Here is an 18,959-nt window from a genome sequence, read left to right as displayed (position 1 = left end):
AGTTTGGGACGCCCCATAGGTTTTTCTACCTGTAAAACACCATATATGATATATGTGGTTTGGTGTAGTTGTCCCCTATATTATGTAGGTAGCACTACCCGTGCTCTTAAAACCAGGATACAAGAGCACATATCCAGAATTAGGCATAGGGTTAGTGAGGCACCCATGGTTTCTCACTACTGGGAATGCCATCACCACATGAACGAATTAAAAATCTCTGTACTGGATATGCTCAGGGGACCCCCTACTGCCTATAGCCCAAAGAAATTACTACAACTAGAAATGAAATGGATTTTCAAGCTTGGAAGTTTAACCCCTAGGGGGCTAAATAATGAAATTGACTATTCTTGCTTTTTGGGTACTTAGGGGTGAGTTAACAACACTGACATCACAAACATTAGTAACATGTATTGTCATTGTATATTGTAATACAATTGTCTCCTTCTGTCTTTGTTTTTTGATGTAAAGCTCCATCTGTGTAACTGCTACTGAGAAATATGTGAGGTATACGGCCCTTTAAGGGAACTACGGGCTGCTCTCAGGGAATGTACTTATGTGGGCTTGTTAATTGGTTTGTGACTGTCCGTTTGCAAATTGCAAATTCCAACGCATATGGCTTGATGAAGAACATAAGGGAACTGTGATAGTGGTGACCAGTGAGTACTGTAATTGTAAGATGCTTTATTGTAATTTGTAATTTTAATTTTTATATGTTGAAAAATTATATTTTTATTCCAGTCCAAATAATTTGTGCCCAGGAAGAAGTATGAGATACGAAACGGGAATGTTTTAATATGCACACATAAGCCCGTTGGCACTCTCATATTCTATCTACTATTGGAGTGGAAGTCACCTCATTGTTCTCCATTCATATGCTCGAGAAGCTCCAATTGGAAGATAAATTCTTGCGAAATAAGACTCGGACTCGGACAGAGTTTTGACTATTTATTTATCTATTTATGAAATTGTATTTATTCTTCACATTGATTATATATTTGCACTTTGCACTTTGCATGAATATATAATTTTTTAAAAAAATTCTTGACATTAACATACTGGCTCGTATTGTATACGCATTCCCGGACTTGCATGGTGTTGTAACTTGGACTATCTGGGCGTTTCCCGTTGTTTCTGTTGTAGGTTCACAGAATCAGCATTGCTGTCAGATGGCTATCTAGCCTCTGCTTAAAAAGTAAATGGGCACCAGCAAACAAAGTGGTATTATTGTGGGGTCCATGGGTACCAGGCTGAGGGATCACTAGTCTAGAACATAGAGACTTGTAATACATGATGATCCAATCTGCAAGTCTGATTTCCAGAAGAATCAATTCTGCTTTCATTAGGCATTAAGTATATAGTGACATTTTACCTGTACAAAGTAAGGATATCATTTGAGCAATGGAAGATGTATTTTTGGAAAAGGTGCCACATATTATCCAGGCATACCACCAGCTCCCTTTGCCTAGGCCATAATGTAATACCCATGCTTTAGGTTGACCATCCTCTCTAAGTATATATCAAGGAATAAGGAATGACAGTAGCTATTAGATGGTTGTTGTGGGTTTTCCGGGCTGTATTGCCGTGGTCTTGGCATTGTAGTTCCTGACGTTTCGTCAGCAGCTGTGGCTGGCATCTTCAGAGGTGTAGCACCAAAAGACAAAGATCTCTCAATGTCATAGTGACACTGAGAGATCTTTGTCTTTTGGTGCTACACCTCTCAGTGTCATAGTGACACTGAGAGATCTTTGTCTTTTGGTGCTACACCTCTGAAGATGCCAGCCACAGCTGCTGACGAAACGTCAGGAACTACAATGCCAAGACCACGGCAATACAGCCCGGAAAACCCACAACAACCATCGTTCTCCGGCCGTGAAAGCCTTCGACAGTAGCTATTAGCTTACTAAGTGGTGCCCAGTTCATTTGACTGGAGGAAAGGGGACTGAATCCTTTGTTACTATTGTTTATTCAAGTCTTCTAATTTATTTAGTTACTTCATTTATACCTCACTTTTACCCACCAGTGTGGACCCTAAACAGCTTACATTCTTATTTCCACCATTTTACCCTCACAATAACCTTTTGAGATAGGTTAGGCTAAGAATGTGTGACTGGCCCAAGGTCATCCAGTGAGCTTCCAAGACAGAGTGAGAATTCAAACCTGGTTCTCTCAGATACTAGTCTGACACTCTAACCACTACATAGTACTGGCTCTCTACCAAAGCCATATGATGATGTGTCATATGTTTCTTTCTTGTCAATCCATGGTCAAACATAGTTTCTTTTCATCACTTTTTGGAAAGAAATCAGGTAAGATTTCTGATCAGTTAAGCCATTTTCAGAGCACCTTCAGACAATAAAATCTTCAAACAGGAAGCACTAGTCAGTCATTCCATTTCTACTTAGAAGTGGGCACGAATCCAATTACGACCTCAAAAAATGCACAAACCAGGCCAGTTTGTGGTTTGTGAACCACGGGCCATGGAAGCTCCTTTCTACGAACTTCCATGAACTAGTTACTAGTTCGGGTTCGTTTGGGTTGTATCGGGAAAGGGACAGTTTAAATGGCCATTTCCTTGAGGATTCACCCAAAAATGGGCACAGATCCTAAACAAATGTTCTTTTGATCTAATGCTGCTCTTAATTGAGCGCATAGCCTTGGACAAAGATGAAGTTGCCTTGGAGATTGAAAATATCGAAAAGTACCTTAAGACTAAACATCCTGAGGAGGAGTTTAGGGCTAGAACAAGTGAAATAGAAAAAATGATAAAAGATTGTGAAACGCGACTCAAAGATCTGAAGCTAAAAAAGCTGAACAGGGACAAAAGGGACTATGCTAGTGGTAACATATACAATTGGAGGGAACAACTTCCTAAGAAACGAGTAACCTGGGCACCCTCTACCACAGGGGGCCTAGACTTTGACACAACAGACCCTTTGGATACAGATCTGTCGGGTGATGAGGGGGCACGCACCCTTCGGAATCGTACCATCCCTAGTCAACCTCCTAAACGCTCTTTTTTAGCGAGGGGCCGCTTTTCCCGTCGGGGGAAGTACAGAACATAGTTTTTAACCTATCTACTAGGCACCTCTCTGACGTGGAATTACAAGTTTTGAATAAGGGATTAGGTTATGTGCCCTCCCCCAAATATAACCCTTTAAGTACCAGAATAGATCTGTACAAGCTGTTCCGTCAGTTGAAATTTTAAAAAAAAATTGGAAATACTCTTGCAGTCCCTCTTTGCAAAGGTTTAAAGTCCAGGTCTACCTTTATACCACCTGTTTCAGATATCCAATTGGAAACTTTTGAAAGATTAGTCCTTAAGGAGGTTGAGTTACTTGAAAATCAGCCTCGGCACATTAGGTCTAACTTAACCAGAATGGAAAGATTAGCACTGCTATCTCTACAGAAAGATGATGATCTGGTCATAAAACCAGCGGATAAAGGTGGGGGGATAGTAGTGATGAATAAAATCGACTATCGCCAGGAGGTGATCAGGCAGCTCTCGGATCGGGACTATTACTGCCCTATTGGTCATGATCCCACTATGGAGATCCAGAGGATCGTCAAAATAGTTGCAGATAATGCATTAGCAAATAATTATATCGACTCGTCCCTCCATAGAGCTTTAATTAATCAGAACCCACGGGTGCCTGTTTTCTATTGCCTCCCTAAAATTCATAAACCCACCCGTCCCCCCGTCCCCCCCGGTCAACCAATAATTTCTCCATGTAACTCTGTCTTACAACCGCTGGCAATCTATCTCGACCATTTGCTCCAACCATTTGTTGTGGGGGTAAAATCCTTTATTAAAGATACTACGGAGTTTATCAGACTTGTAGAAGATATGGACATCCCTCAGGGGGCTTATCTCCTTACTCTGGATGTCCACTCTCTTTACACCTCGATCCCCCACCAGGAGGCTAGAACAGTCATCGAACATTTTCTTAATTTAAGACAGCACTGTCTCCCTCCTACCAGTTTCCTTCTTGACCTCCTGGACTTGATCATGGAGAAAAATTACTTCAGATTTGAGAGCCAATTTTTCTTTCAAGTAAAGGGGGTTGTGATGGGGTGCCCAGCAGCCCCCAGCATTGCCATCCTATATCTGGCTTCACTGGAGGAAAAGTTTATATTTGATCCAAACACAACCCCTTTTTTTCAACAGCTAGTAGTCTTCAGGAGGTACATTGACGACATTTTTTGTATACTGCACAGCTCCGAGATAGTACATGATTTTGTAAACTGGCTTGATAGCATTGACCACAATATACAGTTTACATTTAAGGGCAGTTTGTCTAGTATTGATTTTCTGATGTGGTTGTCTTTAAATGCTCCACAACCTCCCTCGGTGTGAGACCTTTTCGTAAACCTACCGATAGGGCGGCTTATTTACAATATACATCTCATCACCTCCCTACTCTTAAAAAGAATATTCCGGTAGGTCAGTTTCTCCGCATAAGGAGGAATGCATCACTTAGGTATGACTATTATAAGGAGGCAGACAGAATGACCAGGGCCTTTATGGCACGTGGTTACCCGGAATGGACTTTTTCACGTGCACGGAAACGAGCAGAGACCACTGCCCGCTCCGAATTATTAGACTATAGGCAACGCGATGCAGCTTTTAGGGGAATCACGTGGGTGGTAGATTTCTCCCCTCTGTCTGGGCAAATTGTGAGCGTCATTAGAAAAAACTGGCACATCCTCTTAGACATACCCGGGTGCGAAACCCCATTGAGGGTTGGCTACCGTCGCATAAAAAATCTTTAAGACCTACTAGTTCACTCTGACTTTAAATCGACTGAAAAGAGATTGAACCTGCCACAGGGGCATTTTCAATGTGGGCACTGCAGTGTATGTGCGATTTGTGCAGATCTGAGTGCCATCAGATGCCCCTCTTTAAATTGACCACTAGTCTCACAATCTTTCTCTACCTGTAGCAGTAATAATGTGGTGTACCTTCTCCAATGTGATTGCCCTTTAATATACATTGGCTGTACCACCCGTCCTGTTTGCCTGAGAATACAGGAACATGTCTCGAGTCAGAACTCATAATGAGGATATGCACCTCTACCAACATCTTTGGGGGGGTGCATGGTGATAATAGGACTTTCAAATATTCAGTGTTGGAGGTGGTAAACAACCCGGGCTACAATAACTGCTTTCTGCTACAAGCGGAAATACGTTGGATATTCAGAGTAAAAACCATTGTTCCACAGGGTTTAAATAATGATGTGGATCTTTCTGTTTTCCTCTGAGCATACATAGATGTCATGGCCCAGCCTGGGCTCAGTGAGAGCGAGGACTCCTCCTCAGGAGGAGAGGGGCTTCGTGTAGCCAGCCAGGACTCCTCAGGAGAAGAGGAGCTCCATGCAGCCAGCCCTGACTCAGCAGAGGCTGGTAATCAGGAGCCACAGCTGTTGGCTAATCGGAGCCTACAGCCAGCAGCTGAAGCAGAGCCATCAGTACTCTCCAGCCCCAGCACCACAGGGGAAGTGCAGCCAGGGACTTCCACAGGGGAAGCTCAGTCAGGGACTGCCAGCACCACAGGGGAAGCCCCGCCAGAGGCTTCCACCCCCCCCCCAGGTTCACCCACACCCAGAGAATGCCGCAGACAGCGCCAGAAACTGGAGCTGCAGGAGAGACGGCGCAGTGCTCGTCTCCTGAGCCAACGCCAGCTGCTGGAGAGTGATGATGAGTAGCTTCAGGATGGAGCCCCAGCAGCTGGCTGAAAACCATGCCTGGCTATAAAAGCCAGTCAGGAGCAACAGCCAGGCGTGGAAGCAACGTCTCTACTGCCTGCAACCACTCCGTGCTCTGTGAACCTTGCCCGTGCCTACTGTTGGACCTGACACTACCGGTAACTGACCTTGGACTGTGCCTGACCTTGCTCTTGGACTCTGGACTCAACTCTGGCATTAGCTTGTGCTCTGACCACTGCTTTGACTTGGCTTTTGGCTCCTGAAACTCCCTCTGGACTTGGTATCAAGGTTTGGACCTGCACCACCCTGCTTGGGCTGGCCCAGCCCGTGACAATAGATTTCCCAGATGTATAATCAACCCCCTTTCCTTATGCTAGAGCCCATTAGCTTCCTCAGCACAATCCTAAATAGAGGTGTATTGGTTTTAAGTAAATAGAGGTATATATATTTCCTATAGATATATTTTCAGAAATGTAATTTTTTAGAGTTGAATTTTTCTAATGTTGTATTTTCCTAATGATGTATTTTATTTATTTATTGAATGGGATAAGTGCAATATAATTACTTGTAAATACACCTCTATTAATTATAGGTAGGTCTACATCCAAGGTCTGGGGTTTTGAATTTATTGGTGCATGGCCACTTTAAGATTTGTCAATTAGGAACCGTCTTGGTGCTGTTAAAAATAACTCCAATGAGCCCCACCCCTACCATGATGCTGAATTTGTGAAAAACAAAATTGCTGTTTGTGAAAAGCCACCCCGACGGTGTTGTATTTTGTATCAGATGTTGGAAGTGTAAATTGTAAGTAGTTGTTTTTAATATGCTTGTAATTGTTCATGAATTGTATGATATGCATGTGCTTACAAAAATTGATATTGTACCTGTAGAATGTGGGCCTGACGAAAGAGTACCTCTGAAACGAGCAAATTGGGATTGGACCGGTACTGCTCGTTGCCGCTGCTAAAGGTGCTTCCCCTCGTGACTACGCGATGTCGTGGTCAACATACAACCGTCTGAACTTTGATTATATAATCCCTGGGACTGTACTTTCTCACTTTAATTGGATTTAGCACTTTTTGTGGATATTTACTACATAGGGTATAACTCACTTGTTGAATTATTAAATTTATAGTCTCCTTAGAGAATTCAGTTATCCCCTTATTGTGTGGCATGTTTCCTTTTCCTTCCCCTTTAAACTATCAGCTGGCAGGTGGCGGGGGGGGATCCCTGCCGGAATCATCCCCCTCCTCCTGTGAGGGGCAGCAAGGCTGTTTTTGGCCTCCTCCACCCCTGCACAGGCCCGCAGGAGGCCTAACCCTTCCCCTGCAGTGCAGCATTCTCCCTCTCCTCTCGTGAGGGGCAGGAGAATATGCGACAGCCATTTGAGGGGCAGCAAGGCTGTTTTTGGCCTCCTCCATACCTCTGCAGGCCTGCGCAGGGGCAGAGGAGGACAAAAATGGCCTTCCTGCCCCTCGCTGGAGGAGAATGCTGCGCTGCAGGGAAAGGTAAGTGTGGGGTTGGCGCTGGGGCAGGGGTTGGGGCTGGGGGCTGGGGTTTGGGCAGTTTAAAGGGACCCGCTGCTTGCAAGGCAGGGAAGGGCCCTTTAAACTGTTAAATGCCCCTTTCCCTACTGCTGCTAAGTGGCTGGAAAGGGGTATTTAAACCACATGAACCACGAACCACAAACTGGTTTGTAACTGGCCCCAGTTCCATGCCAGTTTGTAGCTTTTGGTTTGTCAAAATCACGAACCACGAATCTCATAGTTCGGGGTTTTTTTTGTTCACGCCCATGTCTACTTCTAATGCAGTATCTGAATTAAGTGCTCGCCGTGCATCCATGGACAAATTCATGTAAGAAATCTGAATTATTTCTTTCGGAGTTGCCTTAGCAACCAGACTCCCTCCATCGAAGTCATCCTTGCTGCATGCTTACACTTTTCTGAGTTTGACTTGAAATTTTGATGTGACAGTTTTGAACTCTGTAATTTGTTGTGTCTAAATCTACTTTGGCAAAAGTGTTCTTTCAGAGTGATTGCTAATATTAGCATCTTTTATAAACTGTAAAAGAAGTCACAGATCCTCACAGACAATAAAATGTTCCACATGGACATAAGTTCATTTTAAAAAATAAATTCTTTTTTTAGGTCTGGTCACAATTCAGTTATGACCCATTTCTGGTCCAATTTTAATGGAACTAATGACCGTCTATTAATAACATAAACTCCGTCCAAAAAGTTAGTATGAATGGACTGTGACAAACAGCCATTGTTTCACCATTCAATACATCATTATTTGCAAACAAGGTTTCAAATTCTCAGATACATGCTTTTGGCCTTATTGGAAGTCAGTGTATTTCTGCATGTATGCATTGTATATCATGTATCTTGCAAGCAGCACTGGGATCATTTTGAACTGAAAACCAGTATACAAGTATGAACTATTATTATTGCCATAATTTCTTGCCAAATGTCAGACACTCCAGTAGGCAATCCATTACTGTTTAACAACTGACAACTCCCATGACAGCCATACATAAGCACCGTGGAGACCAACCCACCCCTTCTTTAGCTGCATCTGCTTCTGTTTACTGAGCGAACTGCAGACTTTGCTTCCCAAAATAGGGACAGCTGATGATTTTAAAAGAATACCTCCTTCTTTTGTGAATGGAAATGTATCTTAAATAAAAGATCTTTAGTTAAGGTATATAATATAAGGGAACCTACCAGGCTATCAGGCTTTAAGTAACACTTCTCTCTTTTCTGGGACTAGCAAAAATGAAGGAGATCTTATGCCAGGCTGAAAAAAATCACCTGACTGAATAAACGCTGCTCATTGTAAGTCAAACCTATTTCAAAGTAAAATTGCCAAAGATACAGACAAATTGTATTTATTTTCTTCAGAATATTTGGCATTTCTTTCAATATAAAAAGGCAATAATACAATCATGGATAAAATACATTATAGCTTATCCTTTATGGTACCATCATAGTTCCAAATACCAACAAGCCTGAGAATATGTGTTCCAAATAATGTTATTTTTCCACTGATGGAGGAAGCTAGAATGTATGTGATGGGTGGAGGTACTGATAAAAACAGAAATGGATGAGATGTACCTCCCACACAACGGGAGTTTCGGATTTGGAACATCAATACTCTTCTTCTAAAACAAACAGTTGGCAGGAAGGTTTGTTCCAGGCGAAAATGTTAAAGTCATGTAGGGAAGTTATCTAAGGACGTTTTCTGCCTTCAGCAAGATACTGAAAGACTGCAGATCTAACATCATGGACAGATCTCTTGTGCCCCTCGATGTCATCCCAAATGCAAGGTGGAAAAAATAAAATAAAGATTAAAGATGGGATGTAGTTAGACTACTGCAATGTGTACCATGCATACTATTGCCTGATCTAGAAATAAAGTTGCAACCTTATGCACACCTTTTGGGATTAAGCTCCCCAGAACTCAGTGGGCATTTGTCTGTAAAGCATACAAAAGATTGGAATGCACAACAGAATGGTTTGAAGACAGTAGGAAATAGAGATAATTCTGCTACTTGTTGGATTCTGTTTTAAAAGAAGAATGGTTCATGGGCTTTTTATGAGTTATCTTCATTATCGGTCTTTTGAGGATGTGAAATCAGGACTGTAAGGCACTTCGTACATGAAAAGTTCTGAATACGATGCTGACAAGCTGCTTAAGTCTTGCTGAAAATAATGGGATGGTGGACATAAAAAAGCTGCCACAGACTATTGAATTAGTATGTTCTACTGCAGCTACCAGGATCTCTCAAGAGTGAGATGGAGACTTTTCTAAGGCCTGCTGTTGTAAATCCCTTTATAACTGGTGATGCCAAGGAGTGAACCTGTGATCTTCAGCATAGAAACCACAGGCTTTATGACTGAATGATTCCCTTTCCTTTTATAAAGTCCCGTAAGGTACAGACCTTGCTTCTGCCATCCTTCAGGGTCACTGAATACTTGTGCAGACAAGAAGGCCAAGGTAATACATGGAACATTGCAGCTGTTAACAGTGGACTTCATAATGTGGCAGAATGGCTATAGCATAGGCATTTGGATATGGGTAATCCAGGTTCAACTCCTCCACTCAGCTGTGAACATCAAGGGGGTGATCTTTGCAAGTCATTTTTGCTGCACTTAACCTTACTCACAAAGGTTTTGTGGACCTAAAATGTCACTACGAATTCCTTTCAGGGGCATGGTATATGGATACTTGGTGAAGCCTTAGGACATGAAGAATGATCCCAGTATGAGCACATCTCATCAAGGCTAATCTTGTATGCTTATGTTGCTGTGGCTAGAATTGCAGAGCTTTGTGCCTAGTCTACATCATAGCCTTGTTCTATATTTGGGGACATCTGGCAAAAATAAGTTCTTGGAAAGTAGTAAAAGTGGTATCATGTGCTTATGAGCAAGGATATAACCAAGAGTAATTCCAACAAGGTCAATATATCACTACAACCACAAACATTACATCCCACAGTAGGAGGTTATAGCCAGCTTGAAGGAAGGTCCTGAAATTCTATTATTCAGGCAGAAATCCCTTTTGTATCTTATAAGTAACTAACAGCATGATCTTAAGCAAACTACACTATTCTAAGCCCTTAGAAGTCAATGGGCTTAGAAAGGTGTAAGAAGTATTATTTACTTTTAAACCGTTCTTCAGTGGCCTGTGAAATAGGCCATGAACATGAATATTTCTGATCAGCAACAAAGACTAAGAGAGAATGATTTGACCATACCTGTTTAACAAGTCAATGACCAGGATGAAATCTGAATTTGAATCTTTCAGGTCTGGCTCCCAGCATGAATAGGCTGTTCTCATTCTCTGTCGTGGTTTATATAATTATTTTGTTTATATTCACTATTCAAACACTGAGATTATTCAAGAAGACCTGGAAATAGCTGAACTTGTACTATGGGCATTAGAGACTGGATTCACATGATGGTGCAATAGCAGACTCGCCACCGTTGACAGCACGTTTGTCATTATTAGGCTTCTATTGATGCTGCTGCCTTATCTTGAAATCTCCTCAAACACATTTTGATATGTCTCACATATTTCCATCATTTACCATTTCATATATAATATGACAGTTTATTACATCTAATATGTTTTTTCCAGTGCAACAAAAGCATATATGCATGCAGGAAAGAGCACTGGGTATTATAAAATATTCAGATGCAATTACCGTAATTTGATTTTTTTTCTGCCTGAAGTTCAAGCTTTGATTGTATGCAAATGAAGCTGTTCTGACCATCCAGACAGATGGCTATTTCCCCCTATCTTCACCATCGTTGGCTTTATCTATAATAAAACAAAAGCTGGCTGTTGCTGTGAGAATCCCACAAGCCACCTGAGCCCCCTTCTTCTCTCTCTCTGTTTCGTTCCTGCCTTGAAGTCTTCTTTTACTCTGAAACCCTACAGACATAGCTATAAATCACATTATCACAGACTGAGCCTCTGGATCTAGGGAAGAACAGCAGAGTGAATTCAACAATGTGCTTTACCTGCTGGACTGTCTGCAGCACACTGGGTTTGGCATTTTCAGAGTCCAGGTCCTGTTCCTTGTCTGAGGGTCCTTTCCCAGGTCGCTTACATTTGCACAAGCAGGTCAGCCCGCATAAAGCAAGAATGCTGGTAGCAGTCCCCAAGGTAGCTCCCAGAGCAATCACTGGGACAGACAAAACCATTGTCTCTGATCAGAAGCCACAACTTTATTCAAGCAGCACGATTCTCATTCATCTCCTTACAGAATTCAGCCTGGTATCAGCCTCTTTGGAAGAGTGCAATAGATTCTCTCTTGCAGTTCCTAGAGATAAGTGATTCAAAAGAGACTAGTGGCTTGCTCTTGCTTTGTTAAGGTAATCATATAAACCCCCCATTCTTCCTGGTGATATTCCTAGTTAATACTCCAGGGAGAGCAAGCAGGAGGAGAGGAAGTAGCCGTTCTAGTGCCTGCAGTCCCTGCAAGCAAGCAGCTTTCATTGAAGCTCATTCCCCGACTCCACTGGGAAAAGTGTGATGTGCGATAGAAGACTCAGACGTCAGCAAGAAGGGGGTGGGTCATGCTGGCCAACTCACAGAAAGTGCATGCAGACCTGAAAGTGCCCTTTTGGAGGGGCTTGTTGCACGGTGTCTTCAATACACTCTAGCAGGGTTTTTTCCCCCCCAGTTCAACAATTCGTGCTAAAAATAATAACCATTTGCCTAGCTGACAACTAGATTCAGATGCACCCCCCACTTTTGTTAGAGAGAAGGTTGCGGCATGTGCTTTCTCATGCCTTCCTAACAAACCTGTCCAACCAACTCTGGGTAAAGTGAACATAACTCTGCTATGGGGAACAGAGTACATAAACATTTTGTTCTACTTTTGGTGCATGTGGGATATTTTTATATTCCATAGGATGTAACTGGCTGAGGGCATAATGTTCAGTTCAGAGACACATTACATCCACAGGTGATGCACTACCCATTCTTCCAAATCAGGCTGCACACAGGTTAGTGTGTGTGCATGTGCGTGTGCACCCACATGCACATGTGAACATCCATATGAACAGTGAAACAAGTTTTCCTTATGTCACCTAGTCCAGCATCCATCATATACCTGTAGTAGAATTATTGGGGTCACCATGTTCCATTCTGCCTTTTTTTTTACTTACAACACATGAAAGTATGTTCCATTAATCTTTTCTTTTCCCTCCCCTCACCAGCTGGATGGGAGAATCCTTTGGAGGATGGAGGGGCCAGGCATCTCTGCCGGCTCCATGCTCATCCCCACAAGTCCACACTCCCTAGAGGCACTCCAATATTGAGTGAATCCCTGACTCCCCACCACTCGGGGTGAGATGGGACAACACAGGTGAACTCTGAGCATGCTTTATATCATTCCTATTTTCAGCCATGGCAACACTGAGCCACTTCTTGGCCACCTCCTACCCATATCACGGGTCTATAAAAGAGCAGGTCTCAGTAGGGGCTGCAGGGCTGACAGAGGCTTCCCAGGAGGAAACCTTAACATGGCAACCCTTCTCTGGCGGCCTCACTGCTTCCATGCATAAGGTGGCCAAGAAGTGCTGCATTTTCCCACAGGCATATTGGCCACCTCCCACCCATGTCATGGGCCTATAAAAGACTCGAGCAGCTGAAGAACAAAACCTCAATAGGTGCTGAAGGACGAGCAGAGAAGGCTTCTGCAGCTCTCCCAAGAGAAAGCCTTGACATGGATGAAGGAAACCTGGGGAGTCTTTCTGGGTCATTCCGATGGTTGCCACTGGTTACCCCTCTGGTTAGCCCTCATGCGACACTATACCTAAAAAACAGAGATGCTGTGAACACATCTCCATTAGAACAGCGCATTCTATAGCACAGATTACATTCTATAGCACAGTTTCACATAGTACTCTAAACAACTAACTGGGGGACAAAAAAAAAAGAATGGTGAGGCATGCATTTGTGTCTATGAGTCACTACCAAACATCTCAGTGCCCCTTGAGAAACATTCTCTTCCTAACTTTAAGAGCAGTAAGTCTATTCTAGATGTCTGTAGGGCTATGAGTCATAGAACTTGGCTTACAGTGCAAAAAGTACAGGAATGTGCTGCCTCAAAACTGAGAGGTCTGGGATATGCTGCCACAAGACAATGATATGATTTCTGTATATCTCACAGTCCAGTTTCCTCAGCCAAAGTTCTTATTTCTCACATCCAGTTGCTACAGATACACCTGAAATGGTACATGCATTGAATCCCTTCTTCCAGTTTACTATCCTGAAGGAGCTGATTTGCAGCGTACAGTGTGAGTAGGAGAGCTCAGTAGGAAACCCTGAACCTTTTGCCTCAGCAACTGTGAGGAAGGAAGTGGAGAGCTGACTAAGTTGGACGGGGGACTAGGTGAGGGTGCCACAGAAGCTCCACAGATGAAGTGCCAATCCGGGCATGAGAGGTTGCTGAGGACCCATGACTAACTACAAAAAGGACTAATGCAGAAATTATCTTTTGCCTTGCAAAGATAAATAAAGCACTATTTGTCTATTTGATTGTTTATTACAACCTTTGTAACCTATCCCATGCAGCTCAAGGTGGCTTACACTCCATCCAAAACTACATCCATTCTTTCCAAAGCATCAGCCCTCCTAGCCAGCATTATCTCAATCCTGCCCAAATTCAGCTTCACCTTGTTCTGCCTTAGGCATCTGGCCATGGCCACAAAGCAGAAGGTTCGGGGAACTTCACAGGCATATCTAGGGGCTCAGATAATGAAATACAAAACTGGAAGTCAGAATATTGATGACATCTAGCGCAAAAAAACTCTGGACTATCTCATTCAGCAGCCTCATGTAATTATTTAAGAGCATGAATAACAAAATGGAACCCTGATGTATTCCACAAGATACATCCCAGCCCACTGACTGTGCTCTGCCAGAGAGAATTCTTTGCAAGTATTTTGACAGAAATGCCTGCAACCACTGAAGAACTACTCCTCTTGGATCCACTCTATACTACAGCTAATGAACAAGGGTGGAGTGGTCAACTGTATCAAAGGCTGCAGATGATTCCAAATGACCCAATAAAGGTTACTGTCCAGCTTTAAACAAAGATCACCAAACAATGCCATTAAAGCCATCTTCATTTTGAGCCCAGTCCTGAAACCAGATTGAAATTGGTCAAAGTTGTAGAGTCATCCTAGACGTATTATAGTGTTACCAGAACTTCTCTTATTAATGGGGGAAATTAGCTTTAGCAGTCTGTAACTAAAATTATTAGCGCGGATCTAACCTATGTTTACGGAGGTCCCGATTCTAGACACTCTAGTGACAAAGAGGCAGACTATAAATAGGTTCAAACACGTGTATTTTACTAATAATGTGGCGTAAGCCTGAACTTGCACATACACACAAGAAAGCATACAAGACCTAGGAAATACAGAGTATGAAATATAGAGACTTTCGCATTAGCAGGTTCCCAACGTTGGTGGGGAATACTCACAATCCTGAAGCGAAGCAGAGACACAACAGCGAGGTGGCCCAATGCCAGCACTGGGACCACGGACAGACAGCAAGGGGTTCTGGATAGGATGGCACGTGCACCATGCGGTTTGAGAGACCGGCTTAAATACCCCAAAACGTACCCTGGGGCTGGTGCTGTACTTGGTGGTTCCCACAGATTAAAACAAAGATTCTAATGGGTTACTGAATGGCTTGGATGGGCCACTTTAGTAATCTGATTGTGATAAGTGACACCTCAGGAAGAGGGGACAAAAGAGGGAGGGGGAAATCCGAGTGGGCTGAATGGATGTTCCAGCGGACAGGGCTTGCCCTGATGTCATCAGCTCTGGAATGCGGAGGTTTCTTTGAGATGCATTCTCTAAGTGCTTGGGATGGTCAGCACTTAGTTCCTTCTCCGGGGCGGCTCCTCAGATATGCAGAGCGGGGCGAGGTACTCTCACTGCGGACGTGGTGTGCCCGCTTCGCCGAAATGGCTTCTCAAAGCAGTCTTCTTCCCTGGGTCTTCTGGCTGCCTGGGAACATGGATGCCGGCTGGGCATAGCTGGGGCTGGATAGCAGGCTGCCCAGTAGCGAGGGCAAGCTCGGGGACCGACACGCGGGAGTCTCCAGGCGGGAACTGACCAGGGAGCGTCTAGCCAGGCTCGCTGGAGATTTCCCCGGCAGGCGCCCGGCTGCTAGCCGCGGCTTGGGCCCATATGAGGCAGGCTTCCATGGAGGCAGGGGGAACAGCACGTAAAACACAGTCCAAAGCAGAGAACAGGCACGGTCCGTGGTAGATGGTAATGCAGGCACGGGGCACACTTGTAACAAAGTCCAAACACACACTGGGAAGTCCAGATACAGGTCTGAGCAGGGCTGCCCAGGAAAAGAGTCCTTTGTGCAGTTAACCAAACATGGATGCAGGAAACTAACACAGTCTATTGCAGCAGCAAGGTAACTAACAAGCAGGCAGGAAACTGACACGTGTATTTAGAGCGCACACGTGCAGGGCAGTCTTTGGTGCAGCAGTAAAACAGCAATGCAGGAAACTTCAACACAGTTCATGGCAGGCCTTAAAGCAGGGGAGGGGGCCTACTTGGCAACAATTCCCCCCCTCGGGGACCACGTGACGTCAGGCGCGTGGATCCCCGAACTTGGCTTCAAAGGCAGGATGAGCGGCACATCGGGTGGTCAAGCTTCGAGCGAAGGAGTGGGAAGGGAAGGAGGGGGAGGCGTCACTCAAGAATTTAGTTTGGAGAACCACCTAACCGAATAAGTGAATTTGGATCAGCCAATGGGCTGCAGGTCTCTGGGTTCACACCAGGGGGTGTGCTAAGTGCAACCGTCAACATAAGCAGCAATAATTCATGGTTATATAAGCAGTAATGGGCAATTCATAAGCAGTAACAATTCATAGCAATGAGCAATTCATGTATATAAGCAGCAATAATTCATATTCGTATACATAGATCAATTCAGGGATGGAGGTAGTTCATACGTAATTCATGGTGGATTAAAAGCACTAAAAACCAGGAGCAGTTCATATACATGGATTAATTCATAAGCATGGGATTAAAAGCAAAGGCAATTCATGGGTCAATTCATGAATGCAGGAATAAAAACAGGCTAACTCATAGGAAGCTAAAAGCAAAATTCATAGGTGAGGGAACAATTCATATATGGTGGAAGGTGGAAAGTGCAAGTAGGGCATAGACCAATTCATGAAAAGTGACGCAATTCATAAGGGGTTAAAACCATAAATATATATATATATATATATATATATAGGATTAAAAGCAATAATTCAGGAAGTTAAAACCAATTCATAGATAAAAGCAGCAATAGTAAAAGCAAGTGCGAGGAAATAATTCATGAGGGGAGGCGGCGGAAGGGCTCATGGGGGCAGAAAAATAGAATTCGCAATTAAAAGACCAATTCATGCGGCCAGATTAAAAGCAACTTCATAAAGTTTAAAACCAATGCTTAAATAACCTTTAAAAGAGACCGTTCGGGAGGGGTCCCGGTTAAAACCAAATTCATAAAAGGATAAATAGGCTAAAATCACTTCGGCGGAGGGAGTCAGGTTAAAAGGCAATTCATAGAGCTTAAAAGAAAATTCATAGTAGTAAAATTGATAGGGGGTGATTAAAAGATCCCAGTTCATGGGAGGATCATAGGCGCACTTGCAATAGACAGGGGTTACTTCGGGGCTAAATTCATAGGGGTGAAATTCATGAAAGGCATGGAAAGAAATTCATAAAGAACTTAAAACAATGGAGCGGTAAAGGTCACAGACGGCTCAGTCCGCAGTACAGCTGCTAGACTGGGTTGCATATATACAGGAACAAGCAAGCTTAGTCCATGTGTTCCAAAACACACTTCCACCCCCCCTTGCTGTCTGCGTCAATTCGCAGAACAGGGCCGGCAGGCGGCGTGAAGGGCTTCAGGCACACAGTTCTAGTCCTCATGGAGGTAGTGCCGCTGGCGGTCGTTTGTAGGCGGGCCGTGTGCTGGAAGGCAGAGAAATACGTCCCCCCGTAGTCCACAAGAGGGCCTCGGAGCGGTGTCCGGCAGCAAAGCGTCCATGGGGCCGGTTCAGGATCCGTACACATAATAAAACCCAAGCATAGTTCATAACACCATAAGCAACAAAATAAGCAGGGGATAAAAATGGGGCGCCAAGAACAACCATTAAGGCAGAAGGAGGTCGGGATTATAGCGATCCAAGCGGTAAGACATCCGGAGTTGCTGGAGCTGTCGGCGGCTCCAACAGCCCAAATAAAGTAGTGAGGCACACAACAAAACTTGGAAGGCCAAAATGACAATGATCGGGTGCAAGGCCAAATTGTAAATTCCAGTGGCAGTGGGGCTCCAGCCAAAGAGGGTTTCCCACCACGAGTGCTCACCAGTGGTCTTGATCCGCTGGGCAAGATCCAAAATCTCCTTGCCGTTGTGGGACACAACCAAAGCAGTAGTAACCCCGTCCCTCTGGATGCTCTGGAGGGTACGGTGGAGCTGCGGGTGGGTCAGGAGCTCGTGGATTAGCTCCAGACCGATGCCAAGGGGGATGGGCTTCACATAACGATAGATGGAGGGTGCCACCAGGATCTCTTCTTGGGTCCAGACCGGTACCGTGTAGGTGAAGTCGCAGGCTGCCATCGAAGACAGGTTGCAGAAGCAGCGATTGACTCCCGGGATCACAGGCTTAAGCTAGAACGAGTTCAGGATCACGAAGTCGCAGGCCGTTCGCACGCAGGCACATCCTTTCCCAAGGTAGACCACAGCTGAGCTGTTCTCCCGGACGACCTCGAAGGAGCACTCGTTGAGGGCACCGACTTGCGGGGCTACACAGGGGTGATGCGGTGCAAAGGCTTGGTCCTGGCAAATGAAGCCGGTCTGATCTCTATGTTGGCACCCTTGGAGGCTGATGAGCTGCCATCCGGTCGGGGTGAAGCAGGCCCAATGGTCGGGGTGGCGGGCGTAGAGGACTTCGGTGTCACTGACTTGGAGTCCCAGAGGCACCACTGGATACATGTGGAATGACTCATGCGCACTGGCCGTTAATAAAAAATAATTTAAGTTCCTGGGTGGTCGGTGAGAATGAGGAATTTACGAGAGACCACCAGGATTCAAGCTCCAGTTCAATGGGTGACAATTTGGGCATAATCAATCTTTTAATTTCCAGGGGCAAGTGCCCGTCCGTGGCTTGCCGAATTAGCCCCATGGCCACAGCCTGGTTTAATTGTTGGGCTTGCATACATGCCATGGCTATTGACACGTTGCGTTCAAAGGACTGCGTTCCCTTGAGCAGCAGAGAAAAATCTCTTTCAATTTGACTCTCCCAGTTAACTAAAATGGAGCTGATCTCGTGTTGCCCATTTGCAATGGAATTTAGGGACTGCACCACCGGTTTACCTAAGTCGGAGATGCTAGTCGTGACATGGGCAAATTTATTAGCGAGAGTCTCAATATTGACCGAATCCATGATTGCTAAGCCTCCGGCTGCAGGAGCAGTCCAGTCGGCGATGCTTCGTCTGGCACGCGAGAGAGAGGGAGGGGGATCGATCCACAGTTGTAGCCATGCATTCCAACCCTTGCTACCGGCCTCCAGATAGGGAGCGCACTGCGGCAGCCTCTGGGTTACATTTAGCTCAGCTAAGTCTATGCGGATCTCTTTTAAAGACATTTGCGGGTGGACTAGAACTCTCTCTCCAATGTCAGTTTTCAAAACATGGGAGCCCACTATATGCGTGC

The 18,959-nt window shown here is 44.5% G+C and overlaps 1 protein-coding gene across 3 annotated transcripts in view; it reads right to left on the bottom strand.

Moving 5' to 3' along the window:
• The window catches only part of SYT13 (synaptotagmin 13), a 48,445-nt gene extending 37,032 nt beyond the window's left edge, over positions 1-11,413 (bottom strand). For 2 of the 3 annotated variants that reach the window (XM_054972757.1, XM_054972758.1), the window contains exon 1: positions 11,231-11,413. In XM_054972757.1, coding sequence (XP_054828732.1) covers positions 11,231-11,413 — 183 coding nt within the window. Of the gene's footprint in view, positions 1-11,225 lie in introns of all 3 variants that reach the window. The other variant, XM_054972756.1, reaches the window with a different exon arrangement.
• Positions 11,414-18,959: the final 7,546 nt, after the last annotated feature.

Source organism: Eublepharis macularius, chromosome 2, assembly GCF_028583425.1.
Source record: "Eublepharis macularius isolate TG4126 chromosome 2, MPM_Emac_v1.0, whole genome shotgun sequence".
Taxonomy (NCBI): domain Eukaryota; kingdom Metazoa; phylum Chordata; class Lepidosauria; order Squamata; family Eublepharidae; genus Eublepharis; species Eublepharis macularius.
Note: the sequence above shows the minus strand (reverse complement) of the source record. Positions and strands in the feature narration are given on the sequence as shown.